The sequence below is a fragment of the Rhamphochromis longiceps genome, linkage group LG7, assembly GCF_057381845.1.
Source record: "Rhamphochromis longiceps isolate RC_006_pf linkage group LG7, R_longiceps_female_GT1.1, whole genome shotgun sequence".
Classification (NCBI taxonomy): Eukaryota; Metazoa; Chordata; class Actinopteri; order Cichliformes; family Cichlidae; genus Rhamphochromis; species Rhamphochromis longiceps.
Genome location: NC_140563.1, coordinates 18,991,180 through 19,005,666, shown reverse-complemented (window position 1 = coordinate 19,005,666; position 14,487 = coordinate 18,991,180). Strand labels below are relative to the sequence as shown.

The 14,487-nt window shown below is 39.1% G+C and overlaps 1 protein-coding gene across 9 annotated transcripts in view; it reads right to left on the bottom strand.

Annotated features, from left to right (window-relative positions):
- srpk2 (SRSF protein kinase 2) overlaps window positions 1-14,487 on the bottom strand; it is a 77,285-nt gene that overhangs the window by 30,435 nt on the left and 32,363 nt on the right. For 4 of the 9 annotated variants that reach the window (XM_085412710.1, XM_085412709.1, XM_085412717.1 and 1 more), the window contains exon 1: window positions 10,633-10,778. The exons of the other annotated variants lie outside the window; for them this stretch is intronic. In XM_085412710.1, the coding sequence (XP_085268836.1) occupies window positions 10,633-10,721 (89 nt within the window). In that variant the 5' untranslated portion in view covers window positions 10,722-10,778. Of the gene's footprint in view, window positions 1-10,632; window positions 10,779-14,487 lie in introns of those variants that run through there. 9 annotated transcript variants of the gene reach the window in all.

Here is a 14,487-nt window from a genome sequence, read left to right as displayed (position 1 = left end):
ACAATGCTGCTGCTGCTAGTGCGAGGAGAAAGACAGACACCACATCTGACTAAATAACTGGATTTTAGTTACATATAGCTTTATATAGATATGTATAAAAATGGGAGAGCTTCTTCTAGACAGCGATTTGTGTCTCCTCTCTGTCTCAAAATGGGGCATGTTATTCAAATATGTTCACTACTACACTATGGAGCCAGGACTAGTATTAGCACACATGAACACAAAATGTATTAAACTGTCTGAGTAGAGGGGAGATTGATTCAAGGCGGGTTGATCTTAAAACATTTTTTAAGATCAACAATCTTACAAATCAGTAAACAGCAATAAATAAATAAAATGATAAATGTACATTAGCTAACATAAAAGCATTCTACGAATACAAATTTCTGTCTGCTTATGCGTGGCAGTTTATGTCCATTTCATCTGAAACCAAACAGCAACCAATAACCATCAGTGCAAAAACTACAGTTCCCCTAGTGGTCACTTCATACAAAAACATTTTGGCGTCTATGCAGTTTCCTCCCTCAGAACCACACCACCGTGTGTGAAGTCATCCAACCCAATACTGGTGTTTGATGAAGAAGCTCCCAGTTACAGTGGTACCAGTGTTGCCAACTTAGCGACTTTGTCACTATATTTAGCTAGTTTTCAGACCCCCTTAGCGACTTTTCTCTTATTCAGTCAGTTCTTCTTTTACTGTTATGCTGTTTTGTCGATCACAAGGTTTAAAACTACTAATAAACAAACACACACACACAAAGTAACTACTCCAGAGGGCCAATTTCGGGTCACTTTTGCTGGTCCAAGCCAAAGCAGCAGGGTTGGAATTGTGACATTACAAAAAACAATAATTGCTAAAATAAATTTAATTTGTAGTTCTAAATAAATTCTAAATGCATTTAGGACGTTTTTTACTCACTCTATGTCTCTTCCACGATGTTATTTCTCTCTCCAACAACCTAGGTTACAATTACATTAGCATGTCCAATTATGCAAATTAGGCTATGACGTCATTTAGCGACTTCTAGCGACTTTTAGGACAACCAATAGCGATTTTCCTTACTGAGGAGTTGGCAACACTGGTGCTACACACCGAAAGCGATAGAAGCAACTAAAGAGTCAGGTTTACATGTAAAGTCAATGGAGGAGCGCGATGAAGCGCGACTGCGGGTCCCGCGACAAATCAGAAGCAGATTTGCGTAGCGAAAACGCTTTTCTGTCTGATTCGCGCGAACAATTAGCGCGACTAAAAAATATGCGCTGCATTTTATGTGGTTCATTTTGTGCATTCGCGCTTATAGCATCTGCTGCTCAAGTTGGAAAAATATGAACTCCAGTCTAGTCGCACCACGACAACCAACCAGGTAATGGAGTCACAGCATCAGCAGGGCATGGATACTGATAAACACCTGAGCTACATGACACCAGCTGTTCTCTATACAGAGACAGGAATTAAAAAAAATAAACATACATATGCAACATGCTGGGATTAGACAAAAAAAAAACAAACCTTCACTCACTATTATCAGTGCTAGGAAAAGGGAGTGAAAAATCTGCACTTAATCTTTATTTTTCTTCGGAAGCTTTGCCTTGTAGAGAGCTCGCTGTTTGAATGATATCTCTGGAAAACTGAATTAGACATCAAAGCAGAGGCCAGCAGAAGCCAAAACACTTTGTAGTCAGCATCACCTCACGGTACCTTCAGCATGATCAGATGCTAAAATTAAGGCGAAAAAAAAACCCGAAACAAACCAACAAACACACAAAGCCGTAGCTTGTGAGCCGTTATAAAAATGTGGTCACAGGCAGAGACACATGATGGAGCCTCTTGGTATGTTGCCACGGCAACTGTAGAGCAAGGAGGGGTGGTGAGTTGGTGGTACTCCGGGACTCAAAGCGTTGATGAGATTGGCCAAAACACATGCATGCATACACAGATACACCGTGGCAGCTAAAGGTGACAGATAACTTGGCATTGAAATTTGATTAGTATTTTACAGCTGTCTCTCTCTTACACACGCACACGCACACACAAGCAGTCGAAGGCTGTGTCCTTGCAGTAGGATGCTACTTCTTTATCAAAGCAGTCACGTAGAGTGTCGTACATCACATCTATAAGCTCAGTGCTTTTATACGGCCCATCTTGCCATTGGCTGCACAAACACTTAGCCCCCATAACTTTCTGGAGCTGAGCCAGGCAGTAAAAACACAAAGAGCAGAGACGCCAGAGTCTGAAAGACGGGCAGAGGAGAAACCATGACAGAATACAGAAGTAACCAGCAGACAGAAAAAAAAACACAAAAACAAGAAACAAAGAAAAAAAAGAATCAGAAAGGTGAGACGAAAAAATAAGGAAGAGAAATAAACAGAGACCGAGAGGCAAAGCAAGAGGCAGACAGCCAGAGGGACAGAAAAGGCAGGGAGACAGTCAAACAGATTATGCAGGCAGTGCAGAGACTGATATGGAGAGACAGATGAGAGACATATAGAAGAAGAAGGTTCAGCAGAGAGAGAAACAGGCAAACATAAGCAGGGACAGAAAAATAGAGGCAGAAAGAGAGAAGAAGGCCGACAACAAGAGAAGTTAATCTGAACAAAATGGAGACATAAACAGAGAAAAACTGAGAGTGAGAAGAGAGCAGCTCAAAGAAAGGAAAAAGACAAACAGCCTTGTCCTTCAACACCAAAATGCAGCTAAAGTCATTACTGCCAAAGACACGCACACTCTGATATTTGTGTGCTTTTTAAGTAAAAAGTGAATTTACACAACATTCTGATCTTTATTTTTGTTATTACTGCCTAAGTTGTCCGTAACATTACTGTAAAACGTCTGTAAACTATGTGCCACATCTGGCATTTTAAATGAGTGACTCTTATCCAATAAGTGTCCAGGGGTATCAGGCCAACCAGTCAGCTGTGATTAGTCTCCTCCCTAAGTTGTTAAAGGTGTCCTAATCAATTTACTTCACTAATTGGCACCAATTTGCACACTAAGACCAGAATTTGCTTCCAATTCTACCGCACGTATGGGAAGTAGCTGCTGTATTTTTAGCCCTCATCATTATTTTCCCCTGATACTTTTACTCTGGATGTAGGTTGATTTTCACCCAGATTTCATTTAACATATTTTTGTGTAAACGCAAAAACAGTATGCTGCTGATTTTAAATTAGCCAGTTACTGTGTGGTTTAAAACATCTTTACATCTTTTTAATTCCTTGTGCAATCTCGTTATCGACATACTAGCGCCCAGTGCTAATATTATCATTAAAATGCTTTAAAGAACACTCAGTGGATCCCAAATTAAGCTAAATTAGCAGCAATTATTTCACAGTTCCTTGTTACGGTGTTTATCAAACACAGACTGACATTTTTGGTGCTTCTCAAAGAGGTATTAGCCAGAGGCAAATAACAATTACATTTGTTTCAGCAATTATTGTTAACTGGTTTCTTTTACTGAAGCATAACACACATTGTTGTTCATGAAATGGTCACAAAATGGAAAATGCAAAGATTTTTTTCGGGGTCAAATAATCTAAAACAGACTTGTTGACTGTATTGGAGCAATCAGGCTTGCATGTGTAGTCACCGTCCAAATGACCATTATGAGGCAGGAAAAACCCCCTGAGGTTAAAGTCTACAGAAAATAACTTGCAATGAAGAAGAGGATATTAGCATGAGAAAAATGGCACACAGCATGGGGGAAACAATTTACAGAGCTTTTTGAATGAACTGTGTCATTATTAAAATGCATTTTAAATGATAAAAATGCAGGAAATAAATAAAAATAAATAAATTCATGTTTTTGAAGTTTTCGGTGCATGTTTCTGTCTCCAGTAACTGTCTGTTCTAGATGATTGCCTTGTATTAATATCACAGATTTACTGTCATGTGAAACAGTTTTTATGTATCGGGACTGTGCCACCTCTATGTCTTATCCTGATAATTCCTTTATTGGGACAAACTTCAGGCTCAAAACTCTCTTTTTCTAACTCTATTCTGGAATTACGTTTTTCTGAAAAATGTTCATTTGAAAGTATATCTAAGAACATCATATTCAATCTAACTTCTTTTGTTATTATGGGTTAGTAGAGGTGGTAGGAGGTGTACAGTAATCACATGAAAGTAAGAACCGGCATGGTTTGACATATGGCATTCTGATTGTTAATTTTAAATGTTCAATTGCCCTTTCATTTTTGAGCTTGGTGCATTTAAGCAGTACTGTAAAGGTTTCGGACCATTGTTCTTACCCCCACTGCAAGCATACCACTTACTTGTTAAGTAACTGTATATTGTAAGAGGTGCTGCTGCTGACTATCAGGATGACAAGGGCGTGTCTCAGTGCAATGTGGGAGAAGCAGCCTTTTGTGCGGTATATGTATTTTTGTGTTCGTATAAAAGAGGACGGTTGTATGTTTGTTCTGCTGAGCCCTACTCGCCACTCCTGCAGTAATTCATGCTTTAAACAGGGCATTATATGCAGTTTTCTGTGAAGTTTCTTTATTCTGTTCAAATACATCTGACTATATAGCACAGGCTGGGGCAGGAGTCCTTAAGGTTATAACCCTGTACTGTGGAGGTAAATAGGTGCAGAATTTGCCTCGCATCCTTCAACATTTTGTTACGTGTGCGAACATGCCCAGACTGCTTCCTGACATCCTCACCCAAGTGAATGTGTGTGTGTGTGTTCATGAGAACATATTTGAGCCCACTAGGAAATGCACAGCCCTTTTTCAGTCTCAGCATTTCCACACTCCCACCCTACAATGGCATTTATAGAGCCAGTGTTACATTTTCAACAGCCCAGTGCACTGGATCCAGTGTGATTTATCCAGACATCAGTTTACAATTGAATTTACTAAAGAAAACATTTCAATACGCACCACTACTGACGTACACATCAATTCAAATTTTGTTCTGGCCTAAAACAACACTGTAAAAAAAATTACACTTTAATTTATCATTAAATAATAATAATAATAATAATAATAATAATAATAATACTATCCTGTTGGTCACTTCTAGCAACAACAGATCTTGATGCTAGTGTCTGAGCTCCATTACACCTTTCTCCTATTTGAAAAACTCCACAGGTAGGTGACTGAAACTGGGATTCCACCAAACACTCTTTACCAATTGTGAAGCAACTTTCCTGCCAGTAAATTCCCCATCATACCACAAATTGCCAACATGTCTGAGCATATTTACAAAAATATAAGGTGAAACCTCGCCCAAAGACAGCAGAGATAGCATGACACATTAGCTTAATATTAGCTCACTGACCAGAAAAGAAAAAAGCCAGAAAACAAGAATTTTCTCAACCTCCCTTCCTTTAAGCCCTGATCAAGTTTAATTTTGAATATTTAAAAATAAGTTCAGGTATACCAGTCAACAAGATATTTAAGTCTAGACTCAAGAGTTCCTTGAGCACTGTATGTTGTAACCAGTGTATAAATTGTCAAATATGTGCCAGTATGAAAACTTTTATCACAGAGTTTTTCATCTGAAATTGCTGCTGGAAAGTTAATGACCCCATCAGTTTCCTTTTTTTAAACTTCAGTATGCAAATAATATCAACCAGAACTTCATACGTACACAAATAACGCTTGCAAAATGTAACAAGTAACTAACTTAACTAAAGTAAAATTGAAGACTTTGCTAAACAAACTGTGTAAGATATGAAAGTGAAGCCTCACAAGAAACAATTTAGATAATTGGTATATAAAATAAGAGAAAACAAATGTGTATTTTTTTTCTCTTTTTTCCTCATTTTTTGTATAATAAATGTCTCTCGATGGGATTTTAATGAATGTTTATGTGATACAATATTTAAATGAAACAAAAAGAGGAATATCAAACAAAAACAGTTAAAACCTGGTGCTTTAAATCTGCTTCATACCAAAGGCTCCTTACTAAAACTCTTCAACTTTAGTTATCTGCTTTAGACCTGATAAGACACCAGATACCATCTTTCAGTCTGCTGAGTCATCAGTTAGATCAGTGAGTCATTAGAATACAATCAGCGTCTGCGATTGTGAGAAAATATTTGAGAATCCATCTCAAGAGTCTGTACACTTTGGTATTTGAGCTGATAGTTCGTATTTATTGTGCTCCCATTTGAAAGGTTTGAGGCAACTTTCAGCAATGTGTGAAAATGACGTCAATGTTTCTGCCTACCCAGTCTTGGACTTATTTGTTCTTGCTTTTCTTTTCACAGAGACACCTTAACTAGTTTCCATTGGATTCCAGCCCTTGCACGTTGGGTGTTTTTGTTGCCCAATGGATTGTACATTTACTTATTTATGTTATAGTTTGTAAGCAAGCCCTTTATTTATTAAGGCTGATAACATGAGTACAAAAAAAACAAGGGAAAGTGAACAGGGACGAAAACTAAACTGAAACCTAAACTGGATAAAACTAACCTATGACAGCTGTGACAAAAGATATGAACATGATTCAGGGCAGGCGCACGCGAGAAGCTATAAGGAAAAAACATGAACATGGAACATGAGCATGACCTGGGACTTATAAATCAGGAATTATAGAAGAAACAAAAAGCTAGAAAGAAACTCAACTAAATCCTCACTAACAATAACAAAAACTTCACATGTTCCCAATATAATAAGAAATGAAAATACAAAATAAACTGAAAATGCTGGGTCACAGACGCAGCCCGTGACAGGTACTTTTTACACACGTATTGCATTTCAGAGAAATATGCATTGTATTTTTTCTTTTTTACTTGACAAATTGTAATTAAATAATACAACAGATAAAGTATTTCTAAACTACGATATAATCATTCTGAGCACTTCTTCAACAATGAAAAATATGTGACATTCAAAAATAAAAGAGTGAAGGGTAGAGCGCCTCTTTAAAGCAATGTCATACATTTTTGTCACTTAAATAATCTTTTTATTCTTTTTAATAATTCTAATAGCCACAGCCAAAAGACTATACATTACACCTTCCTCCACACTGCTCGCTGCCTTTTGATTGGCCAGTTTGATTGCTTCAACAGCACGTCTTTTGAGACTTTCTAACCTGGAATCCCCCCTACCAATTATTAATGACCACCACAATCATTGCTAACATGTCTCTGACCACTGAGAAGTCGCACGAAACAGCTGACCACTCTCGACTGCAAACTTGATGACTCATCCTTAAACATATCCCATTATCACCAAGGTAACAGGTATATTCCTTAGCAACAAGAACACAGTTCTCTACTTTCAAAACGATAAGGCGTGGGTTTGAGACCGCAGGTGTCCTTCAGCTCTGCTTATGCATTCCATTGGTGGCATCTCTACCTCTGATTGATTCATTGTTCATCTTTCACTCTCTCCTTCTCAGCCCGTGTTGGCAAGACCGCTGACTCATTCTCTCCTCTCCTCCGGAGGATCTGTCTGAGTGCAGAACTTAGATCTCACCGCTATTTTCAGGATGAGTCCTGACGTCACTGGCTGCACTTCCCCCACATCACAATCTCTGGCTCTAGCACGTTATAACTTTGCAGGATCCTGTTTCGTACCACCAGCCGTGCAGTATTATTAAGGTGCCTTCTGTGCATGTGGCTTCTGCCCAAACTATGCAACTTCTTCAGGAGGAGCTAACATGACAAATCAACAAGACAAAGAACAGACACAAAGCAGCCCATCAGCTCGCAAGCATTTTAAAAAAGCACCAAGCAGATTTACAGTAATGCTCCTGATGCTGCTTTTTTTAATTCTGTGCGCTTCTTGTGAAAATCTGGCCTATTTTATATTTATGCCACTTAAGATTTGTATCACCAACTATTATTCCCAGAGCTTTTGTGCAACTTAAAAAACTTAAAATTTCTTCACATGGATCAGTAAAAGTAGCTTGGTAAAGATGTCAGCACTGACGCAATTTGAAAAACATACAATACCTTAAAGAATCTATGTGCTTTCCATAAACCAAAAAAAGACAGACACACTGCTACGTGCTCTCTTTCTGTCATTCTGGGCAAAAGCATCAGCTAAGTAGCCATCACTTGAGATGTAAGCCATAATTTGGTAACATCTCCTCTAATGGGTTTGCTATTTTGTGCTCTTCTGTCCATATTTAATCAAAACACCACAGCTGTCTATGAATAAACACTGAACCCCTGTGCCACAGAGTTCAAGTCCCATCAATTTATACTCACTAAACTAGCTGCTGGTAAAATTCCCCAGAGGGAGCTGATGGATACACGACCACACACACATTACATCCGCTCTATGCTAGAGCACATACATGAAGTAGAGCGTGCACAAACAGTATACACACAGGCACAAATGCAGACCCACACAAAGATGAAAGGCAACAAAATCCAGCAAACAGAATCAATGCAAATGCCGTACGGTGCACATATGCAGTGATGTTTGGTCACCAGAACACATTTGCAGCATTGAGTGTCTGTGGCTGCATGGAAAATTCTTTGACTTGGAATAAAATTTGCATTGAAAACAGAAACACTGCTATGTGGCTGGAGAGTTGACATACACATGCGTGTTCACACAGACGGCAGAGTGACACGGCTTTACTGCTATTTCCCTAACACAACGATCAAAATGTTCACCTCCCTAAAAACATCAATTTCATTAACATTTTGTCTTTTTGTGCATCAGATGTATATTTTCTGCAACATTTTATTTGAACTGAAAACTATTAGTCTGCTGCTCAGTTCAAAAACATCCAGCCACATGTTTTGCACACAGAGCTTCTGGGTACTGTATCTGCTGTAGCTTCAATTCAGCAGCACATGCTGAACGCTCTCTACAGCGCATTTACTTACTCTGCGTTCTATATTAAACATTCCAGTGACGACAGCCAGCCACAAAGCCCCTTATTGTGGAGGTAAAATCCGCCCCCAGCAAGTGATAGCATCAAAAGAAAGAAGAAGCTATGTGCATGTATGTAAAACACTACTACAGCACTGTAGGCACAGAGCACAGGCACAGAGGCAGCATGTGTGGGTTGCGTCACCAACCAGACTAACATATTAGCTGGCTGATGCTACTGACAGATGACACATATGTTGGTATTGGAAAATAGGTTGTTCATCATGAGACATTTTAAACCCTAATAGAATATATAATAGAAAAAAAGGCCTGTGGTAAATTTGCCCAACAGATCAACTTGAACTCTACTATTCCCAGTAAGAACCACAGCTGGTTTACACGTCTCTACAATTACAAACCTTTTAGGCATAGCAAGTTTGACAATATTAGCAAAGATGAAATGGCTCTGTCAGCCAAAAGAAGCAGATCATTATTAATGTCAAGCTGCTGCTACATAGGATGAATTTGCTCTTTTTTCTCTCTGAAAAGTCAGAGTGTCAAAGATAAAAAAAATACATCTTTTTGGGTTTAATACCCTACAGCTTTTTCCCAAAAATATAAATTAAGGAATTAATAATGACTTAAAAAGATATTTACTGTCCCTCCACAGCCTGCGTATCACTCACATGGAGCTTTACTCGTTAAAAATTGCCCCATCTTCAACTAGGTAACAGTACACGAGGCACAAGAGGTAATATGTTCCCATTTTATGGTTCGATGTGGTTAGACGGTTTTCTTGGTCTCGAATTCCTCATATTAGTTTAAATCATATCTCATCCATAAAGAACAAAAATCACAGCTTCTTAATTATTATACAATAGCACACTGGAAAAGCAGAGGTGTGATAAGATTCACATTTGAATGTCAAAAGGATGTCTCATAAATAGCAGTGATCACCTCGCTCTCTCTGGTATGACATATCCAAGCCTGCTTGCAGTTCCCCACTAATGAAATGACAGTTCAAATCAGCCTAATGAATGCAAAGACAAACACGACTGCACTAAATGAAAACCACAAACAAAGCTGAGCTGGGAAAAAACGCTGCAAACTTCCACGTTTTGTAAGAGATATTAATTTTTTAAGTATTTCTATATCACTCTGGAAAGAAACCCACTGCAGAAAATGTTTATTTAATGTGCAACAAAATCAAAGCACACCTCAAAGGCTTTATGGACTCAATTTGTTGTCCTAAATACACTGATCTGGCACAAAGAAAGAGAGACTTGATATTTTATCAAGCACAAAAAGCCAACCAAATCCTTATATTTGAGTTATTAAGTTATTAGTAATTTATTAGATTAGTAGATTAAGATTATGGCAACTGTTACAGCTATTTTTAAAAAAAAGAATTTAAATATTTTTAACCAGTCCTACTGTTCTGGCTTTATAAATGTGTAGATGCAAATCCTGACAGTCGCACATGAATGATTTGGTCTCTCTGCATTGAATTTTTGTCTTATTGTTATTCTGGGACCAAAGCAAAGCTTCTGATCTCTCCTTGTCAGTCATCTTCCCATTTCTGTGTGTGAAAAAAACACTCACTCAACACGGAGCCCGTGCAAAGATACAAATCATTATTTAGCCAAATAATTCTGTCAATCCAGCTGGCCTTTATCACTTCCTATTACTCATTCTTTTCCACTTTACATGTTTTGTTGTTGTTTTTTTAAATAAAATATTAAATAAAAGACCTTAATCTGGAAACTTAGCCATACAAACTAAACCCCAGAATTTAGCCCATTAGTTCTGTCAATCTAGCACCCATTAGACACATTTTTATTCCCCTTCTACCTGTCTCGGAGGGCTCTGTGGCGCAGCCGGAGCGCACAAAGAGCCAGACCCCATCTCTTCTTAGTGGCAGGACATGAGCTAAACTCCATAGGACAAGTTTGAGAGATGGACGAATGGCTGAACAGAGAAAACAGCTCCAGCCTTCAGCTGCAGACTCACAGAACAGCAGTAGATGGACAAGACGAACCAAGCCTTGAATTCCAGCACAAGTCACATGGGGTTGTGACACCCCTGCTAAGATGCCATCTCAGTGCTCATCTGGTTGGGGAGTATGTGAGCACATAGCCACTGAAGCAAAAACATACCATAACACAGACTAAGCTACATCTATTATGTACAGCTGTGTTTTCAGATCATGTAACACAGATATCACAAATGCAACACTGATGACCGATTACCATATCTTCATCCTCATCACTATTACAAACAAATGAAAATACACTGTAATATCAATTAAGATACTAAATAGTAATAGTAATTACATAGTAATAACATGAGTTGAACGTCTGTCTATTAGTATACCAGTGTATCTGGTGACAATGGTTTCCTAACCCAACCCTGCTTTCACTTTTTAATTAAAAATAATGATCCATGTGGGCTGCCCCTTGGCCAGACTGGCTATCCATATAAACAAACTAAATTTAGAATTGATTACACAACTAAAATAAGCAGTTTAATATATACAGATATGCAGTTATCACATGACTGAGATAACAGGAGGTTTCTAAAAAAAAACAACCCAAAAAGTAAAGAAAACACTGATTATTATCAGGTTATTGGTTTAGTAATTTTCTTCTTATATAAAACAGAGTATTACCTTGTTATTATGGGGAGTGTTGCATTTACTTTTCAGATAACTAAAGAGAATATTCATAACAACGACATGCCAAGTTTACCACACCTGCTTCTAGCAGAGTGTGCCAGCACCAACAGGAAGACACAAAACCTACAGGACTGGATTACAAGACCTGGATCTATTCTGGATCTGACATCCACTCAGAATAACATCCAGTTCATTAAGTTTTCTTTGCAGCTTTCAGTTAAAGGTGGGGCAGGTAGTTTACAGGCACATACAGTCATATGGAAAAAAAAAGTTTCCACAAGACGCTACGCAGTCCTGTGAAAAAGTAACCCAATGATTCAGTAGCTCATGGAGCTGATTACAGCCAAACTAACCTGATTTGTCTTCTGTATGACTTTATCAGTCTCTCACTTCATTGTGGAGGAATTCTGTTCTGCTCTACAATGTTGCTTCAGTTCATTGAGCTTTGCAGATGTTTGTTTATGTTCACAATTTGAGAAGTAGCTCATCTGTTGAATGGCACCAGACGGAGTATCCGTCCCTCCCCACAATGACCCTCGGCCTCCAAGATCCTGTCACTGGTTCACCACTAATCCTTCCGTGGACCACATTTAATAGATACGGACCGCTGCAGACCGGAACACCCCACAAGAGCTGCAGTTGTGGAGATGCTCTGACCCAGCCATCACAATATACCCCTTCTCAAATTCCCTCAAATCCTTACACTTGCCCTTTTTTCCTGCTTCTAACACGTCAACTTTGAGGACAAAATGTTCACTTGCTCCCTAACATATCCCACCCACTAACACGTGCCACAATGAAAAGATAATCAATGTTATTCACTTCGCCCGTCAGCGGCCGTAATGTCACGGCTGATCGGCGTAACTTGCAGCAACACACAAAAACGCAATAAAAATATCACAAAGATCTTTTCACTGCTGAAAGGTCAGCTATTAACCTTTTTTATATCAATACAATATACTGATACTTGTTGTATCAGTACAGTATCACTGATATGAAATGCAGGATTATATGGAATCTTTGGTACACGGTTCAGAGCTGAATAACACCCCCCAACTCGGTGCTGATGCAGGAAAAAAATAAAAAATTCAAACAAGTGCTGCAGGTCAGGAAGACACAACAGCTGAACAGTGTTCTCAGACACAACAGATGAATGTTGTTCACAGTTATGCAGCCGACGCGTGACTCAATCCCACAGGGCAGCGTTGAGGATTGGGTGAACTGCGTGAATACAGGTTTGTGTGTTTGTGTGACTCTATCAGGGGACCAAAAAAAAAAAGTGGTACCTTCAAAAGCAAGCCCGCTATCTTTTCACACGCATGCATATGGTAAGCCACACAAACAAACACGCAGAGCACAAACAGGCTATTATCATTCCACTGCTTCAGCGCTGCAGCATCAGCGGAGATTAGTCCTCCGGTGACCTAGCATTACCCAGCACACTGCGCAAATCTGCAGAGAGCCATCTATCTTCTCCCTCCATCTCTCCTCGCCTCTCATCCTTCCCTCCCCCCCCTTCCCCAATCATCTTTATCTATCCGAGCCCCTCTCTCCTGAGGATTCTGCTGTTTTTTTGCTCTCTGTCTCTATCCTGGTCTCTTTCTCCAGAGTTCTCACTCTGGCTTTATCATCTTTATAATTCCTCTGCGGGATCATCTCTCTCCCAGGGCTATCGTCGTACCATGTCTCTCCACTCGCCAACCCCCCAAACCCTCCAAGAATCTCAAACTTTTCCCTACTCTCTCCTCCATGTCCCCCCCCTCTCTCATTCTTCCTCCATTTCACCCATTTCTGCTGAGTATAACTTACAGTGTCGTAGCAGTAAAATCGACTCCAGGAAGACTAATATGCTGATGGCAGATAGCTGTGAACTAATGAGAGGGAAAGGCCCTGTAGCTGCATGCTAACTATCTGCACTGCAGCTTGAGACGTTTTACAGTAAGATAGGGGATGTAAAGAAAAATGTTCTCCCTCGTCTTTTTCTGTTTCTCCTTCAGCAGGGACCTGTATCGTTATGGAACTACAGTGAATCGGCACTGTTAGTGCTGCTCGTTAGAATTAAAGGAGAGCAGGTTGCAGTAAACAATATATTAGCATTTCAAAAATATCATTTTGCAATTACAGGAAAGACCAAAGCAATATTTATTATCTCTCCCAATTAAAAAAAGCGTGTAGTTAAAGAAACAAAGAAGATCAAAATGTATAAGTAGCATTTTATTGCAACTGTATCTGTTAGTTACAGTTTCAAGTTTGCAGGAAAGAAACAGTCAACCTAACAGTTATGAAATATATAATAAGTGATGCACAACATCAGGTTCCAACAGGAAAAAAAAAAAAAAGACCAGAATCAACTTAACAGATGGCAGAGGGAGGTATAGAGCAGAAAAGTGAGGAATAGAAAGGACGAGAGATTGAATAGAAGGGCAAGAATGAGGCTTGGAAAAAATAGAAAGTGGAAAGAGTGGGTGATTTGAAAGGACCAATTAAAGGCCTGCAGGGAAGACTGGAATGTTGTGTGTGTAAACATATTGAGTCAACAGGGACTAGGGACTGGACACACACACACACACACACACACACACACACACACACACACACACACACACACACACACACAAGGAAGTCAAGCCAGTTAAAATGCATTTCTGCTGGTTGTCATGTGGATTTAAGGGAAAACGGTCCCACTTTCTTTAAAGCAGAACAAAAACAGTTTCGGTGGTAATTTTTTTTGTGAGCAATTTGCCAAAACTAGTGGAAAAAGAAAATGTGCTTTTGTTAGAAGTGAAGATAAACAAACGCGGAAGCCTTTGTGCTTGGGAAGAGCGTGAGCTCATAAAAGCTTTTCCAGAAGTGTAGGTGTGTGTTTTCAGGGTAAACATGTATTTATTTTGCTTACATTTCCATATACAAGGCGTTAATTAATAATCAATAAGTAATTTAAGTTTCATCCCAGAGCACTGACAGCATCATCCTATCATGCATCTACTGGTGCCGCTACACGACCTTTGAACCTACACTGTAAATCCTACTGA